The 18,493-nt window shown below is 38.6% G+C and overlaps 1 protein-coding gene across 5 annotated transcripts in view; it reads left to right on the top strand.

Annotated features, from left to right (window-relative positions):
- ABCB11 (ATP binding cassette subfamily B member 11) overlaps window positions 1–18,493 on the top strand; it is a 61,628-nt gene that overhangs the window by 8,719 nt on the left and 34,416 nt on the right. For 2 of the 5 annotated variants that reach the window (XM_085066531.1, XM_085066532.1), the window contains exons 1-6: window positions 958–1,075; window positions 9,849–9,879; window positions 13,015–13,117; window positions 16,293–16,314; window positions 17,699–17,746; window positions 17,838–17,886. In XM_085066531.1, the coding sequence (XP_084922657.1) occupies window positions 13,042–13,117; window positions 16,293–16,314; window positions 17,699–17,746; window positions 17,838–17,886 (195 nt within the window). In that variant the 5' untranslated portion in view covers window positions 958–1,075; window positions 9,849–9,879; window positions 13,015–13,041. Of the gene's footprint in view, window positions 1–957; window positions 1,076–9,690; window positions 9,815–9,848; window positions 9,880–13,014; window positions 13,118–16,292; window positions 16,315–17,698; window positions 17,747–17,837; window positions 17,887–18,493 lie in introns of those variants that run through there. The other 3 variants (XM_085066527.1, XM_085066528.1, XM_085066529.1) reach the window with 3 other exon arrangements.

Consider the following 18,493-nt stretch of genomic DNA (forward strand, 5'->3'; position numbering starts at 1 on the left):
TTGAATGCAACAAACCTTAACTCCAAAAGCTTTCATATCTCTCCTGCAAAGGCAGCCCAGTCATTTAATTGCATTAGACATTATTATTATTGATACCGTTGGATTTTTTGCTGTACTAACACTTTTATTTCTGTCTTTATATGGCACTCTAGCACACAAGTACTGCAAGGTTTATTCATGGTTGTGAACTTTCAGCTTGTTCTCCATAAATGAAAGAGGGGTGAGCTATGTTACCTGCTTCCCAGAGTGAGAATGTGCATGTACAGTAGCTGACAGTGTATTTCAGATCCTAGTTCACGTTGCAGTAACCCATTAGTTATCTGACTTGTCTGAAAGACTGGCTGGACCCCTTATGCAAGTATGTAGAGCCAATTTACATATCTTAGGAAATCCTTTCTTTAGGAAAGACCTCTGACTGGTGGTAGGGCTTCTTCTGGCCCCATCTGGTATCTATCAGTCCTGTGTAAGTGCTTGGGTATCTAAAATGGCAATATGCATTTTTAGGCACATAAATGGCTCCTTGTCTGTGCTAAAGGAAGCCACCATGGCAATAGTCCCTGGGATTAGTTTGCTGCGTTTTCTAGATCTTCATGACAATTGTGATAATTTATGGCAGGCTATGCCTGCAGGTTACAGTAGCTAAGGGGCCGACCAGGGGTCTGGGACAGCCCATGCTGTCTGGGTTACAGTGACAGAGAGAAGCAGAATGGTGAGCCCCTGCGGCTGAAGAACTAATTATCCGCCTTTTCTCCCTTATATGGACTTGGTTCTAGAGACTTCTCCTTTGTTCCCCCTTGAGTTGTGTATCATTGGTTCATTTGAATTTTGTACCCTCCCCTATTGTGTTACTATTGGTCTGTGTCCCTGTCCCTCTTCCCTCTGACTGTCGTGGTTGGTCTGCGCACCAAACCACGCCCCTTTTTCCTTCCCTATATGAATCCCTTGCCACTGGTTGTTCTGGGCCTTGCTGCCTCCGGACCTCCAGACCTTTAGCCCATCTTGGCCTCTCTGTCCTGCCTCTCCGTCCCTGGACCCTTACCTGATGGACCTACAGTAAACCTCTGGAAGACCGCAGGTAGCTTGGCTGCACATTCTTTACTGCTGCGCGTCAGGGCCCAAGAGACCTCTCCCTCCTTGGTGCAGGCTGTGAATGCATGAGGGAGAAACCCTGTCCCTCTGCCCTTCGTCTCCTCCCCGTTGCCATCGCACTGTGCCAGCCGCTCATCGGAGGCAGGGCTCGCCTCAGGCAGGAAACATCCTCACTCACAGACAGAGACTGCTGGGCCATAAGAGTCGGTGCACTAGGTGAGGGCTGGGAAGTGCTGGGCAGACAATTTGGCACTACAACAATAATTAAGAGAAAACACTTTGTAGAAGAAAGCTTAGACCAAAGTTACTATCATGCAATAACTCATGGTATGTATTTTTTCTGGATGGGTGGCTGAGGGAAATTTCTAGGTGCACTTTTTATGTTGCAAAGACTTCTCAGTTCCCCTGAGTAGAGCTTCCTCTGCAATAAGGCCTCTTCTGCACACTAAGATGGGTTAGTGGTGAGTCTGTAAGAGTACCAACTACACTGCAGTAATACTTGAGGCAGCTTGTGTGCCCAACAAACTTTGTACCGTTTCAAAAGTGGCAGAAGAATTAGTCCCAAGTGGGACTAATGTTTTCCAAAGTGATGCCAAGTGCTAAGGTTGTAAATCAGCTGTTATTCTGTATCTACCAGTTTTTAGTTAGTACATGAGGCATAGGAAAGAAAAAGAGTGGTCTTTCCTCATAGTGAGTGTTATACTGTAAGCTGCCACTAAATGCTTACAAAGGAAATTAGTCTCCACCACAAAGTGCTTGGTAACTTACCACTTACAACGTTGGATACATTTACTATCTTTTTTTTTTTTTCCAGGGTAAGCATCTTTATTGTAACATTTGTGAGTCTTAGTAACTTCAATTGGTTCTCTAAAGTGCTCAGTGTCCATTCAGTGTGCAAGCACTGATGGCCCCATAATGCCATCATTACTGACGAGTCCCCAGAGACCTGCAGGGAAACTGAGATGAAAGTCAGGAAGCAAATTTTAACCTAATGTATTAGATTAATTGACCTGGGAGATACTTCACAGAAAATCAGTGGGGGACTAAGAAGGCAGTGATGTGAAGGAATTCCTTGAGAATGTCCCCAGTATTCAGCTTTATTCTCAGTGTCCAGGTTTAATCACCATGCTTTCCATTGCCCTTTGCACAGTCTTCACCCTGCCACAGCATTTCAGGCAGGGGATGGTGTTGGCTTTTTGTGGGAGAAAGGCCAGTAGAGGAAGACCAGGTATGGCAAAGAGCAACTATGCTGGGTGACAGGAAATGTGTAAAAAAATGAGGTGAAGGCAGGGAAAAAAACACTGGATTCATTTTAAAAACATTTCTGAGCCCTCAGAACGGGGGGGAGGAGGGAAAATAGAAAGATGTAAACCATTTTATATCAGCTCATAGAGTTAGTTGAATGAATACTTTTGGTGTTCTGACTTTAATCAAAATTTTTCAAGGGGGGAAAAACATTTCAGGCCTGAAAGCAAGCACAGCTCAAATAAAAGCAATTTGGCAAGTTTCAAGCAATTTTATGAAGAGATGAAAGGTCAACTGGAGTTTGGAATTTAGCAATAAGTATAATTGGTACTATGGCACATCATAAGACCAGATTTAAGACTCAAATTTAGTAGAGTCCACCCAATAGGATTTTGGGCCTTTGTAACCTCTACTGCAGTACAGCTTCTACTGCACCAGTAATGGCAGCAGCATCTTGTCTTTCACAACTTCTCGGGTCAGACATATGGGATTTTTCTATTTTTCAGATGGTCTGCAAGCAGTATTCCAGAGTAGTTACATTCAGATTTGTTCACTTGAGTGAATATGTAATTTTTGCTTTGGATGGAATGTGTGATAACTTTGAAGTCATTAATTACATGTATTCAAATTTTAAAGCAATACCACACTTGTTGAGCAGAATTTATTTAGTTTGTTGTTTAGCTGGGTAACACAGCATGGGAGGTGCTGAGCATTTATGGCACAAATGAGCATTTGTGCCATAACCCAGATAAGCCTGGGAACGTAAACAGTCCCAATAAAGGTTCCAGGAACCGGATTTCTGTTCTGACAATGATGTATTGATAACCCTGACTTTTTGAACACATTCCCAAGTATTTATCTACCACTAACTCGATGTATAAAGCATCCCTCTAATGAGACCTTCCTCCATGAAAGGTAACAAACCTTGTCAAATGTCAAGTAAAATAAACTGTGAATATAGCATGGTATTTTGAGGAAAACTCTCCTGCCTTTTTCCCCCCCTTTCGTGAGCAGAAATGAGAACTGGTGATACAAGAGTGAGACTGAGGCCAATAGGCACCAAATGTTAAGCAAGGCAAGCAGGACTCAGAACCTCTCCCATTACTCTGGATACTTAAGAAATGCTACCCAGAATATAATGCTTTATTTTATTAAAACCTTTGGTTGTCAGGGCTGAACCTTCAGGAAAGAAGGTAGCAAGTACTGCCTCTTTGCATCTGAAGCACTGGATTTGCACCACTATGCTGTGGTAATTTGCCTGTGGTCCCTGAGCACAGGAAGGAGGGTTCAAATTGCAGCACTTCAGCTGCCAAACTGAAGCTCAGGTTGTGTGAAAACATCAATACTGCAAAATATGTTTGGAAAGAGCCTGCATATCTGGGATTATATTCCAATTGACTTATTAGTGAATTTATGAGTAACTATTGATGATGGATGAAATTCCGCTAAGAGAAAAAGGTTCAGTTATACTTCTCCATGGGCACTCTTGGCCTGTAAAATTGGACATGCCTAATGTAATTGACTAAAAAAATGATTCTAAATAGATTTAAAAGATTAGAGATTGTTCTACAGGGCAAGATGCAATGCAGTTGCACTTACTATGATCAAATTCTCCTCTGGCAAAGCTTAATTTGAAAAGAAATTGCAATCACCTGACATTTTTAAGCATGATAGTAGGAACAAGATCACTGCTTTTGTTTTCTGCTTGTACATCTGCTTTCTGCTCTGACATGAGAGGTTCAATATATCTCCATTTTTACTGCAAACCCCATGGCTGCTCATGGTGCTTTACATAAATATGTATGCTGGTGAAATGCAGCTTCTTTTTCTGGCTGGAAGTTACCCGGCACTCGCAAAAGTTGCAAGTGAGAGATGCAGTTCTTATTGCTTAACTTCCTCTGCAGCATCAGTAGTGAGGAAAGTATGAAGTGATTAGGTAACTGCCTTCTCTGTGTGGTATTTCAGCTTTCCTTTAGGTCAAGGAAATTTTTCTCTTGGCATATGTATGCACACATAACAGACCCAGCACAGAGGCTGGCTTTCCTTTTCTTGTAAATCTTATTAAAATGACCATTCTCTTTATAATATCCCTTATTCTGCTTGGAGTTGCCATGTTCCTTTGCTGAAGCCTTCATTTGCCTACAGCTGACTTGCAGTCTGGGCAGTCCTTGGCTGTTGCTCATCAGAGGCAGGGCCAGGTTGGGTTCTGTGGAGAGACCTGCCCTCCCTGGCACACAGGCACTGTTTTCCTGCCACTCCTGCCTGCCCACACCTACCTGTCCTGGGACTTTAGCCATGCCAGAGAGCTACACCTCAAGACTGCTAAAGCTTGTGCTGGGCCTTGGCAGCAACCGAGGGCCAGGGTGAGAGACACTTGGAAAACAGTCCCTCTAGAGAAGGAGGCAGAAATGTGTTTCATCACACCCTGCATCAGCTATAATCAAGCAAAACAGGGTTTTGGCTTGATCTGTAACCTGGTCAATAAACAAGAATAAAAGCAAATTTAGCTGGACTGAAGGAAAAAGCCTGGTTCTGCCATGACAAGAGACATGCCTACAAACATGGGACTTAAACTGATCTCTGTGAACTTTAATCAGCAGATGGGACTTTATATCAAATTAATAAAAATTCTGAAATTACAAGGTTTGCAGTTAGAGTACTTTTCAGTCTGTTTCTATTTCCAGCCTGCCAGGGAGACTGATAGGTCCAGTCTGTCCACAGTGGTCCAACTTTGTAATGTAAAGATCTGCCTACAATTTTTTATAGGGGCCACAAACCAAAAATGAAATAAAAAACAAAACAAAAAAACAAACAAAAAAAAACCACCAAAAAACCCCCACAAACCTGAAACAAAACAAAAAACACTTCCTAAAAGCCCAAAGTCATCAAGAAATTTTTTTTCTTCTGCAGTTTCCGGGAGGGAGAGTGATAAGAGGCATTCTGTGAGAAGCCCCAAAGGCATTTGTTTGGTGGTATGCAAGAGTGATTGGCAAAGCTGAGGCACAGGGGAGAGGCAGACTCACATGGACAGTGCCAGTTTCTGACAGGAACAGGTGAGGTTACCTGTGGGGCTGGTTGCCCAGAGCGTGGGGCAGACACTCTGAAAGATGTCTTTTTGAAAGATTTTTTTACTTTAACATCTTGATTTACCTAATTTTGATAAAAAAGCTTTAGCTTGTTTTTAAAATTTATAGTGGGGGTTTGGTGGTCTTTTGTTCTGTTTTGTTTTGGGTTTTGTTTTGTTTTTTTGTTTGATTTTAAAAAAATGTTTATTTTGGGGTTTTGGTTTGGTTTGGTTTTGTTTTTTGGTTTTTGGTGGTTTTTTTCTTGTTTCGGTTTTTGTTTGTTTGTTTGTTTGGGTTTTTTTGGTTTTTTAAAGAAATGTTGATGCTATCTCTGCTATTTTTGTTTGCACAAGTATTTGGAATGGAAAAAAAAATCCTAACTGGTTGCCAGATTTGGGCAGGATCAATGGGATAAGTAAGTGCATGTCCTGCTTCTGGTAATTTCCAAGAGCAGATGGTGAGAGGCTAACTATAGAAACAGGGCAAGTTACTGGAGTTCAGTCAGTCCCTGCTGCCTCCCTCCTGGCCTCTCTGCTGCACCCACTCCAGGCAGGATTTTCTAGTTTCAGTATAGTATATCTTTGTGACCAGGAAATGAACATTCTGTGACTTTGTGTCTCTGATCATGGTTTAGACTGCGGGAGAAGAAATAAATTTACTTCTTTCTTTGAGCTGGCCTCCCACCTGGACGTGTCTTCTTTCAGCAAACAACTTGGACTTTCTACTTTTCATAACCATATAGACTCACCTTCACAGAAACTTCCTGATAATGCTCATAGATACTTTCCTGATTTCACTGTAAGCAAAGTGTCTGCTATTCCCCATTTCAGTATGAAGAAATGTAGTTTGATGGGGAAAAAAAAAAAAAAAGGATTCCTTATCAATGTACAGATTTTTGCTTGCAGTAGAAATTATATACCCAGCCATCAAAAGAAAGTCTTGCTCCTAAGTGTAAAAAAGAAGACTTGCTGAAGATGTTTGGAAGGGACAGTAATTTTTTTTTTCCTGAAGTCATGCTGTGTTGAAAGGAATAATATACATATGTACTTATGGGATTAACATAATTCCATTTTTGATAGCATAAATCACAAATCAAGATCAGTGTACAATCTGGGCAGCATTGTACAAAATGTCTGTCATGTTTGTATAAGTGTTGCAGTGCCAAGGAATGAAGGAAGACACAGCATGTGGATAGCTGCCAACCTGACCAACTCTGCATGTGTACTGACCTTTCCTGCAGCTTCTCAGTCCTCCAGTCTCTGCCACTGTCAGAGTTCTGTACAGAAGCTGCTTCTCTTCCAGCCCAATTTTTTGGGGTTTGTCCTCTAGATACCTTTGTAACTGGGATAATTTTTTTAGATTAATTTCATAAACATTATTTACAAGTGACACTCCAAGAACAGGTGTGAACATCATTTGCCAAATAATTCAAGCTGCAAACTGTATCTACTTTATTTCAAATGTCCCTCGTCTTAAATCAGGGTACCAAAAGAAAGCTATAACTTGCCTTTATTTTGAGTTCCCTCTGCTTTTGCCTTCATACTATTTAGGTGAAAAAATTGTAATAGCATGTGCAGCAAAATAACGAAAAATATTTTCAAAAACTGGGAGAAATAAAGAAGCTAGCAAAATGTTTGCTTTTCAGAGGGTCAGAGGTCAGGAAGATAAAGTATTGTGCAGAAGCAGAAGTGTACTGCAGTACTGAGATCTGCAGTACATTCTGACAGTCTGGGGTGCTTTCACTTCCAGGAGTGCAATTAAGATGGGGATTTTTTTCAAGCAAAAAATCCAGTGTTTGGCCCTGGAACCACTGTATGCTAGTAACAAAACTAAATTTGCCTATGGATAATTCAAAAATAAATTAGTAAAGCATAAGAGCTGTCTTCTCAATGTTGTCTATTAGACAAGAGTCCAGACTGCTTTACTCACTTACAGATTTTAGCACAAAGCACAGAAACAGCTTGCTGATCTGAACTGTCAACCTGCAGTGGCAGACTGAGTCTATTCACCTGGTGGCAAACTGTGGCAACCTACTCCTCCACTGCTGTGAGCACTCTGTGCTAAATTTCTGGCTATCTTTAAAAATGAAGCATTTTATTTAATTTCTCTTACTAGCTGTTGTTAATATTGGAATAAAGATCAGTAAATTACAGATTACATCCTAAGCTAAGTCCTGTGCCTAAAGAGAGCACGGGCTTTCATGTCTTACTGAGAAATTACTTGTATGCAAATAAGTAAGATCTATTTTTATTCAATTTGTCTTATGAATTTATGGGAAAAAACCAGAGAAGAGAGAATGACTTCATTTGGAGTGGTAATATGCTGGAATAAACAGCTACTGAAGTTGAGGGAACAGCAGTTATTTTACTGCTTTTGGCTCAATGAATTGTGATCTTTTGCTTCTTGTGCAAAGAGGTATTAAAATTATATGATCTGTAAGCAAAATGTTTCGTTTCTGCTCAGACCATGACTGAAGGGAATTATTCTGACATTATTGCTCGTATTTCATGAGCTAAACAGTATCTCTAATGTACTGAATTTCAGAGACTTTGCATATGTCCCCTATGAGAATTCAAGGATTGGAGCATCTGCTCTTGGTCTCCTTGACTTACTGAAGTCCTACTCAGTTGGTTTAGTTCAGTGGCTAATTCTTCATTCTCTGAAGGATTGACTCTGGCAAGAAAAACTGAGTTTTCCCTTCCCAGAACATCAGAAGGAAACAAAGTACAAGAGGACTTGAGGAGATGGAGTGGATTTGGCTAGTTTTTCCACTAGCAGCTGTAAAAATGGGAAGGTGACTCTGAGGGCTTTATATTCTCCCCTTTGCTCTGCACAGATGGATGATTTTTCAGCATAGATTGAGTTTTATGGCTGATGTCATAAAGTCAGGTCAGAATTTATTGATCTTCAGGATTATTTGTAAGCATGATTTGAGAAAAGTGGAGGTTTACAAGGGAGCAGAGCCCTTCAAAAGGGTTGAGGTAGCCTATGATCTCAGCTCCAATTAATCACTGCCTTAATCTGCTTCATTAGCAGTTTGAAACAGGCTCTATGCACACTTTCTGAATGCTTAAATGAGCAGTCTTTAAATGAGAGGACTGAAGTAATTTGTGTAAAGCTAAAATTATATTCTATCTTTGTCAAGCCAAGTCTCACCTGAAGATATTGGGTGGCTTTGTGTGTAAGTGTGAGTTCTGCTCAAGCACCTTGGAAAGCAAAGGCATTGCATTGCCTTTGGCTACTTTGCTACTGAAGAAGCAGTCAGAGGTGAATGAAATAAAGCAGAATTCTACACTATCATATAATTTTTTTCCAGCCTTTCCACTCCCATGCAAGTAACTGTAGCTCCCTGCACTGCAAGTAACTGTTTTTCCTCTTGCTCTGTGCTGTGGTGGACTAAATGATTATCACTGTGATGTTACCTCTGATAATGTTATTTTCAAAGCTGTGCTGTGTACAGATGGAGACTTCTTTTTGTTAAGATAGTGGGAGAAGACATCAGGTTTGCACTTAGTTATGCTGCCAGTGTCAACATGGTAATGATGCTAAACAAGGAAAATTGGATTTCTGGGTAGCTACATTTAATTGTGACACACTTTTGGCCATGAGGCTTTATCACAGAAAGTTTGAGAGTGGGAAGACTTGAGGAGAGCCAATGGTCAGTATATTAAGACATTGTCTTTTTGTCTTGTCCTATCAGTCAGGGCCCTCTGTAGTGAGAACTGATTTCAGAGAGGAACTAAACCCTGCTTGCCATATTGTCTGAGGTCGTAGCACTGTCCTCATCAGTGTCCCTTATTGAAAAATCCATGGAGGGCTCATGTCCAAAGAGAATTCACTACTACTCAGGAGCTTCCAGGCTGTAAAAATATTAATTTCAAAGGAAAAACTATAAAAAATTAGAAACCATGTGGAGAGGGGCAATCTCAGTAAGAAAACAAAGCTTTTCAGCAAATTTTTAATCTGAATTTAGCTTAATCTCTGAACCAGTTATTATGTTATTCAGCTGATGTTGCTATTTATAGCAGGGACAGGAGTGCACACAATTATTGTCTGGCAAATAAAGTTGCTGATAAAATAATGGTATAATAATTCTTCCCGTACGTTCACTGTGAGTTGTTTTCCAGAGAACTGTCTGGTCTCCTCATGTATAATTGTTTTCCAAGTGCCCTGACTTGGTGTTGTGAGATTGCATTAGTCAAATCTAAACCTCCATTAATGTCAATGAACTGAAAACATTGTGACCACACGGTTATTGACCCAGGTGCAAATAGCCAATGCCCAATTGAAAGATTCAGTTCTGACACATGGGTTAAAATAATGAAAATATGCTGGAAAATGGTTGGGTGCTTCACTGACTAATTGAACAGGGTCCTTGCTATTTGTCTTGATTCTTCAATTTTTCACAGCCACGGGTGAGTAACAAATTTATTCTGTTTGATATTTCAGAGTTAACTGATGACACTTCCTGAACTGAAAGGTACTTTTATGATTTTCTATGGGACAATTTAAGCTAAATGCTGCATTCCCTTTGCACAGTTAGTGTTGTTTCATTTGTTTGTTTTTATTTTTTTTTAATGGGATTGTTTGAAGAACGAGACATTCAAGTCCTATTTTGAAGCAATACGTCTTTCTGCATAGATGTTGTCACTAATGTGTGAGGAATCTAACTTCAGAGAAACACTAAGAATAGTGCTTTCAGGGCCAATTTTAATTACTTTTTTCTCCCTCCTCCCTCTGCTCCACTTTATGTTAAATAAAGATCCGATCTGAAAAAAGAGGTGATTTGAAATAGATTTCAAAGGGCTTTGGATTAGGTCCTAATGTTAGTTCTTTTACAGGATGCGTTCCTTTGTTAGCATTTTTCAAGTATTACTTATTTAAATCTGGATTTTGAGCTGCTCAGAGATTTTTTTTCTCAAAAATCCAGCAACCATACTGTAACTGGCTAGAGTAAGATGCTGTTTCACTTGAGTGCAGTTTTTGAGGTATTCTCTGCTACGAGGTTGTTTTTTGCACACATATGGGTAGATGCGATGATCTATTGCCTTCTATTATCTCTGATTTCTATTATCTCGATTTTAAATGCACACATCAGCAACAGTATTTTTCAAGATGTTTCGGTATGTTTCAAGATGATCCCCATTAAACATTCAGACCTTGAGGAAGGTTATTTTAATAATCTATTACAGCATGCTAATCTGCTATACTAATCTGTTTACACACGCTAATAAATGATGCCTGTGGAACAGGATATTATTTGAGGTGCTGAGCTATAGATAAAAATGTTTCCTTTCAGAAATATGGGACAGTCATAATTTTATTGGAAAAGTAACATCATTCCAGAAAATTTAGCTCTAGCAAGTCTTTGTAACTAGAATTCTTATACAAGTCTATCAATCATTGGGGTTTTTCCCACTTTCCCTGTTAATAAAAACTGTATCAGCATTCAGACATAGGAAATCAATTACAAAATACATTTTGTAGTATTAAAACACAGTATCAGAGCAAGCACTGAAATGGGACTTCCCAGCATGATGTTCTATACCAGCTTAAATGCTGGTATAGGCAATTGATTTTGATAGTGTTTCATTGCAAAATTTTCTACAGATGTTATGAATGCAAAGTCAATTAATAAGTAATATAAGCTAAATATTGTAATCTGGAAATTAAGCCCTTCTTAAATCCTCTTCCCTATGCTTGATGCAAATCCAGCTGAAATGAAATTTATTGATTTGTATATAAATCCCATGTAAAACAGTGATATGTAGATGATGCTTTCCTTTATTTCTGGTCAGAAGTAGAAAGACAACTTGAAAATGTGCACGTTAGTGACTTTAATTTGGGAGGTACCATAACTTGTTCAGCCCATTTGCCACCTGTTTTAGAGTATGGAGAAATTCTTGTTAAAATTATACATTTTTCATTTGTATATGGGGATTACTTAAATGCTCCTGTGCCTTTATGTTGTGCCTATTCTAGTCCTGGTCAGACATTTTGCTATTGTGGTTGTTCTTTGTTTGGCATTGCACACTTACTTAAGGAGACAATTTGGTCACAATTTATTAGATCAAAAAATGTGAGGGGATCAGAATTTACTGTCCATCAGATGAATGGATTGTCTCTGCTCATCATAAACTTTTAGACAAGAAAAATTAAATCAATAGAGTAGCAATCAATGAACCAGTGTCCAGATGAATGGATGTACTGAATGAAGTTCTGCAGAGGTCTGTCTTGTTTATGGTATAATCCAGTAATGTCAATAATTATCTGGATTATACAATGGAGAATATCCTCGTTCAATTTGCTTGTAACATAAAGGTAGGAAAAACTGCAGGTGTGTTTTGCATTTATTCCTGAAGAGGATTAGAAGTCAAAATCCCCCTGACAAACAGGTAAAATGGGCTGAAGAATGTAGAGGACTATTAAATATGGACAATTTCAGGCAGGATTAATCAAATGAAATTTTAGTGAAAATGTAGTTTAGAAAGCAGCTGACTCTGTAGCAGATTGTTTGCAAAAATATAGTGGCTATGGTGGATTACATGAATGTGAATCAACAAGGGAATAATTTTATTGAAAACCCAAATGACTTACTGGGTTGCTTGAACAGGACTATAATCCATGATGTGAAATAATCTTTCTCCTTTGCCTGGTATTGGTAAAACTGGTGCTGTAGTTCTGTTATGAACTCATGACTTCATTAAAGATGTGCTACAATCCTCAGGAGACCAGTGGAAATTATCAGATGTTTAAGAAATACACCCTGGCAAGGGAAATTGAGTGAGCTGCTTTCTTCATCTGAAGAGGGAGACTTTCTAGTATTATTAAAATAAATACAACCTACTTAAAAGTGAAAATGAATATTATGTTTCATCTCCTTGGTGGATTGCACAAGAAGTAAAAGGTTCAAATTATACATTAGGAAAAAAATACGTTAGCAAGAAGGATACTGAAGCACTAATTTCTAAATGCTTCAGGCATCTTTGATAAGTATTAGTTAAAATGAGATAAGAATAATTGGACTGTGCATTAGATGCTTAGAATTAATTGAGAGAGTTTGGTCTTTCCAGTCTGACTTATTGATGTTTCAGTGATGTGCCAAGAGAGGTATACATAAAACGAAGGAAGGATAAAAAGAGAAGGGTTTGGCTGGGAGTCAGCAGTTCTTGAAAGCCAAATTGGAGAGAAAAGTAACAAAAAAAGAAAGGTTGGGCAATTACCTGAAGTGAAATTATTAGAAGTCACACCTGCATCCCCAGCCACTGGACTGATGTTGCTCCACTTCAATCCAGGAATGGGTGTATTTCTTTCATCCTTGGGTAATTTCAAAGCCAAGCTGCTTCTCAGTCCTTCCTACTTTGTAATGAACTGCTTGGCTGTAGCTAATCACACAGCTGTTAGGCACTCTCTGAGGTGTTTTTCTACTCTCTAGTTTCACTGAGTCAGTGACATCTATCCTGTTACAACTTGTGCTGTAATCAGTGGTCTTGTCCCGGGGTCATGAGGGCAAAACTGAAATAAGCAGGAGTTTAACATAATACTGTTTTAAGTTCACAGACAAATGTATGCTGATACTCTTCCTCTCCCCATCCCCACCCTCATCTCTTTTCAGGACTTCTGATTGAAGTTAATTGTCATCATGTCTGACCCAGTTGTCCTGCGTAGCATCAAGAGAATGGGAGAGGATAACTATGCTTTTGACTCGGATGGCAAATGTAAGAAGTTTATTCTTCAGTCACCTCCTTACGTTATAAAGCATGTAAAATAGGTGGTGGGTGGCCTAAATGAAGCAAGTAGTCTACAGAATACAAAGCAAATAGTCTGTGGAATAAATAGAGTTATGTGGTACCTGCTGTTATAGGTACACTGCCTCCAAAACAACTTTTCTGTAAAAAACTACATATAACAATCCCTACTCATGGATAATCTTTACAGGTCAACTAAACAAGTTCAAGGTAGCTACACAGCTAACTTCTACACTCAGTGCTTTGTTGCACAAGTAAAAGGCTTTTATTGAACAAAAAAAAGTAAAACGTGCTGTCTTGCATAGTTTCTTCCAGCAAACACTCATATTTGTAGTCTTACATATGTTAGGCAGAATTCTTATGAGCTCATTCTAAGTGAAGATCTGCATTCCCTCTTCTCATTAGAGCTTGTCCTCCCTTTTTTCATTTTTCCTTTGCAATGTGCATTTTTCCATTTTGTCAGTCCAACTGCAGCAAGAGTCAAGGAGAAACATGAAGAGCAACTACTAAATATTTTGAGTTCTGTTTTTGTGACCTGAGAAAAGCAAACAAAAAAAGAGGGTGTTAAAGATTTATACAGATCATAAAATAAAAAGGAAAGCAAAACAGTAGTCTGTAATGGAAGCTAAATTGCAATACAGATAAAGGGGATATGTCCAGTTTCTGGGACAGAAAACTTTTCATCTCTTCCAGAAACTCACTTTCAAATCCCAGGTTGCTTAGACTTACGTTGCTGGTTTGAGGAGTTCTTTTTGTCAGCTAGTTTGTTTTACACACTTGTTGCTTTTAATTGTTATGAGATTTTGGCAGAAGACTATCTACTGGCAAAAGACTATTCTTCTTTTGACAGTTGGGGGTTTTTTTTTAGCCTATCAAGTAAGTTTGCCTCCAGTTTCTCAGTTTCCTTGGAAACACACTCTGTTTTCTGTTTAATGTAAGGAGCAGGTTGTTGAAGTGCTACAGCACCTTTCCCACAGCAGATAAAGCTTTAGAACATCACTGGCATTCTGCTGCTTGATCTCATCTCCTGTGAGGTTTGTTTCAATAACCACCTTTTGTACAAATTAGGTAGGATTAGCCCTCTCTGGATCAACTGTTGAACACCAGAGCTGTAAGTGCAGGCAAGGGACAGATTTATTCGGGAGCTTATTGAGTACAATTTTTCATCACTTAACTCTCACAGATCTTCTTCCTTGTGTGTTCTCAAAATAACAGTACACACTAAAATTCTTGTCAATGTTTTTCAGCTTTTCACTGAGTCTCTGCTTTTTTTTTTCCAAGTTGTAAAATTTCTTTTTTAAATGCCTTAATTCCTCTTTCAAAAGTTTTTTAAGCATTCAAAGATAACTATGGCTTTTCCTCTTTTGAGTTAATGAATTCTTTCATCTTTCTACATTCCTTTCTTTTCTATGAAAATCATATTCTGTCCTCTTTTTCTACTTTTGCAGTTCTCACAGTGTGAACTGTTACTCATCTATTTCTTTCTTTTAAAATTCTTTCTTTCTAAATTCTTCTGTTTAAAAACTGCTGGCCCCCAGGAGCTGGCCTGAAATTCCTTGCACTCTTGAATAGCATTGATATATTCTTGTTTCCCTCTTCAAATTCATGGATCAGGGATTCTTCACATTTGGAGAGTGCTTGTTTTGCTCTCTAAATTCATGACTCAGAGAGCTTTCTCACCGCCCTCTTGTTTCTTCCATTTTCCTCCCACTAGCCATTTCCTTAATTTCTTGGAAAACATTATGCATTACCAGCCTATACAGAAAGCTTCCTCTATACCTTAACTTTTCTGATAAACCTTGAAGAATCTTCCAGGAATGGTTTCAAACCACTACTGTTGTTACCTGCTGCCAAACTTCAAAAAAACAGATGTTTCTTCTTTCTTCACAAAAGAAAGGTTTTTTAACACCAAGTGATTATTTGTAATACTAGTTTTACAAATGAGAACTTTCCTGGAAAATGTCTAGGATTGTTGAGATACATGTGCCCTTACTGAAATAGTATTTTTTTTTACCATCCCCAAGTAACAGGGAGCAAAATACAACCAATAGAGTAATTGTTAACTAAAGCCAAATAAAGTTATCTTATTAACCCCAAAAAGGGGATGTCATCAGCTGTTCCCTCAGTCCCAAACTCAGACTGTTTCCATCTAACATTGTGTTCTTGGGAAATGCAAAACCCTGGAGGTAATGGAAAAGCCTTCTTCCCTTGGGTAGAAAAATGATAGAGGCAAAATTTTTGGTTGCAGCAACTTTGTACTCTCTGTGAATTGTGATGCAAACTTCTCTGTGCCTGCTCTGTGTGACAGCCCTGTGCATGCTCAGTGATGTGTCACTAGATGTGAAGAAAGGAAGGCAGTGCTTGAAATGCAAACCATGGTTCTGAACTTAATGTTGAACTGGCAAATGCATCGTAATTGAGCAAAGTGCATATGCTCAGTGCCCTTAGGTTATCCAAATTGTTCCGTAGGTCTAAAACTAGCTCTTTATTCATTATCATCTCAAGTGATGTACAGCAAATATTTTCTCCATCAGACTTTCTGATGACACTGGGGCCTCTGACAACACAAACTGTGCTGGTGCTTTATTATGTCTTTCACTACCTCTTTTGGAAGGGGGCTAAATCCAGACCTTTTCTGGGGTCTAAGGAATTTTCCTACAACATAATTATGTCTTGTAGTATGATTCCATTCCTCTAAGCTGTGGCTCTGTCGACTATGTTGCAAGAGTAGAGATTGGTGTGACAAGTTCATCCTGCCCTCCAAGACCACAACTGCCCCTCTTCCACAGGATGTGAAGTCTCTATGAGTTGTTGGCAGGCAAGACTGAAGAGCTACCACTCCTCCTTTCAGGGAGCATGCGTGGAGTGACATTACAGTAGTATCCTCAATGAGACAGTGCCCAAGACAACTAGCTGAATATTAGCAAACAGTTTGAAATGGAAATGACTTTTGGCAAATGTCCTGAATAAGGTTTTTAGTGTAAATCACATCCTGGGTATATGTACTAGTGGGAATAAGATGTTTATAACACAGGAATTATCAGGTTCCATTGGCATTCTAGAGTTTATATTTCACATGTCTGCAGAAGATTATGCACTTTAATAATAATCATTAACTAGACTGTACCTTTATTTTCCCTAACAGGTAACAGCTTCAAGAAATCAGAGTAAGTCATGTACATGAATGGAACAATCAATATTTTTAGGAATATTCAAAGAAGTTAATGTCAGCTGTTCAAATTGACGGAAATAATTTTTTTTAAAAAAAATATTCTCTCTAGCAGTTGAACTGCCTTATTTGATACAACTGGAACAGGTAGACCAAAGCAGTCCTAGAAACCTTTAAAAACTTAAATGCCAGCAATATGATCTTCCTTCTGAAAATGTTTTTGATATTCAAATTTGTCTTTCTTCTGTGCTTTTAGTTTGAGAAATTACTTTTTCAGGAATTTTAATCAATCTTGATTAATTTATCTTAAAGTTTAACTGTGGTATTTTAAAACAAAAGGAATAATCTCAGATATGAAGGTTTAAATGTAGAATTCTGGATAGTTAAAAGCTGGGATGATTTAGAGAATCTGACCTTCCGCTATTATCAGAGATCTGATTGCGATTAAGAGCCTCCTCCTTCCTAGACCTTTGGACAACTCTGGAGCAGGCTGGACAACCTAATGCTATAATTTGAGCCAGCTCTTTCTGACACAGTGTACCCAGTCTGGGAGCTACCCCTAGAATAGGGTAACTGGAGCATCGCTTTTCTCGTCAGGTTGCCCATCTAAGAAAGTCCCAGCCCAATATTAAAGGTCTACCTTTCCACCTTGAAACCCAAGTTATGCTGGACTTTCTCATGTAACACACATATGATCCTACATACCTGAAGGAAAGCTTCCTTTAGGCTTTCTAGGATCTGGTTTCTGAAAACATTTTATGATAAATATAGATTGAATTAATTTGCTTCATTAAAAACCAAACCAAAACAACCCACCACAAACAGAATATCCCTACTCATTCATCATTGAATGTACACACCTGATGATGATTCCTTGCTAGGTATAGATCCCATCCATACTAGTGCAGTCACTCCCTTGGATTTTAACTGATCACACATAATGTGAGCACTGAGATAAAAGCCACCCATGTGGTGAAAGATTCTACTGCACTTTGGCAATGTGAATATTCAGGCAATACAATAATATAGGAAGGAATGGGAACAGGAACTTTCCCTGTCCTAAAGGAAGGATTAACCAGCAATTTGGGTAGTAGGTTTTTCTTTAGCTGTCCTCAAAGGACCCACAATCCACATTATAGCAACAGTGTTTTGAGGAGCTGCTTATGGAACAAAGTATAAACCTTTAGACAATTTTAACCTAACCTCCATTCTAGTCCCTGTCTAAAATTTAAAAGAACAATCAAATCACTGGTTCCAGAGAAATCTGAAAAAAACAGCTTGTCTCTTAAAATTCTGGGCAGAATGTCTAAAATAAAATGTCATTTCAGAGAAGTAACCAAGAGAGTAAAAGTAATAATGTAAAATCTTATCCTTTTTTCCAGAAATTTCTATGCATATGAAGAACCTTTTGTAGAGAAGAAAAGTGAAAAGTGAGTTAAGTTCAATTCTTTATATTTTGCATATAGAACAAAATAAGTACTAAACTACACGTTTATAATTTTATGTTTTCTGTTGTTGAAGGTCGTCAGAGAAGAAAGAGAAGAGTGCTCGTGTTGGCTTCTTTCAGCTGGTAATGAAAGCAATATCTGTAAATATTTTATGTGTATTGTGCTGCTGAATAAGTGACAATAACCAATGAGGTTGTTTTGGGGTATAGCTGTGACTAAGCCAGACTTTTAAGGATGAAATCTTTTGGCCTGAAATTGTACCAATAAAATTCAATGGGAATTCAATAGAACCCCTTGTCATCTTGTCAGTTTGGTGTCAAAATCATCTCTTACAAACACATTATATTTAAGCTACAGGTAGATATGTGTAAATGAGGTAAGATGCACAGCAGGGATCTAGGTGACCTTGGTTCATTCTTATTTCTGCCAAAATTTTCTGTGTGATATTTGGCAGATAATTTAGCTCCCTCATAATTGTGCCACAGATTTTAGAAGATTTGGTAGCAATGGAAACTTGTGGATGCACAATACCATGTGGTATTGTGTTACACCTAGCTTTTGATATAATTCCATAGGGTGCATCTAAATTTTAAAATTAATGTAGTCAAGAGTTGTCCAACCCAGCAGCATTTGGCTATGAGGTCTTACTATTTCTGTTTTGCACATAGTCCAGGCAGTTAGCCTGTAATATGTCCAAACTGATATGGTCCTGGCTGCAGTACTGGGCTA

This window comes from Lichenostomus cassidix, chromosome 7 (genome assembly GCF_008360975.1).
Source record: "Lichenostomus cassidix isolate B80296 chromosome 7, HeHo_3.0, whole genome shotgun sequence".
Taxonomy (NCBI): domain Eukaryota; kingdom Metazoa; phylum Chordata; class Aves; order Passeriformes; family Meliphagidae; genus Lichenostomus; species Lichenostomus cassidix.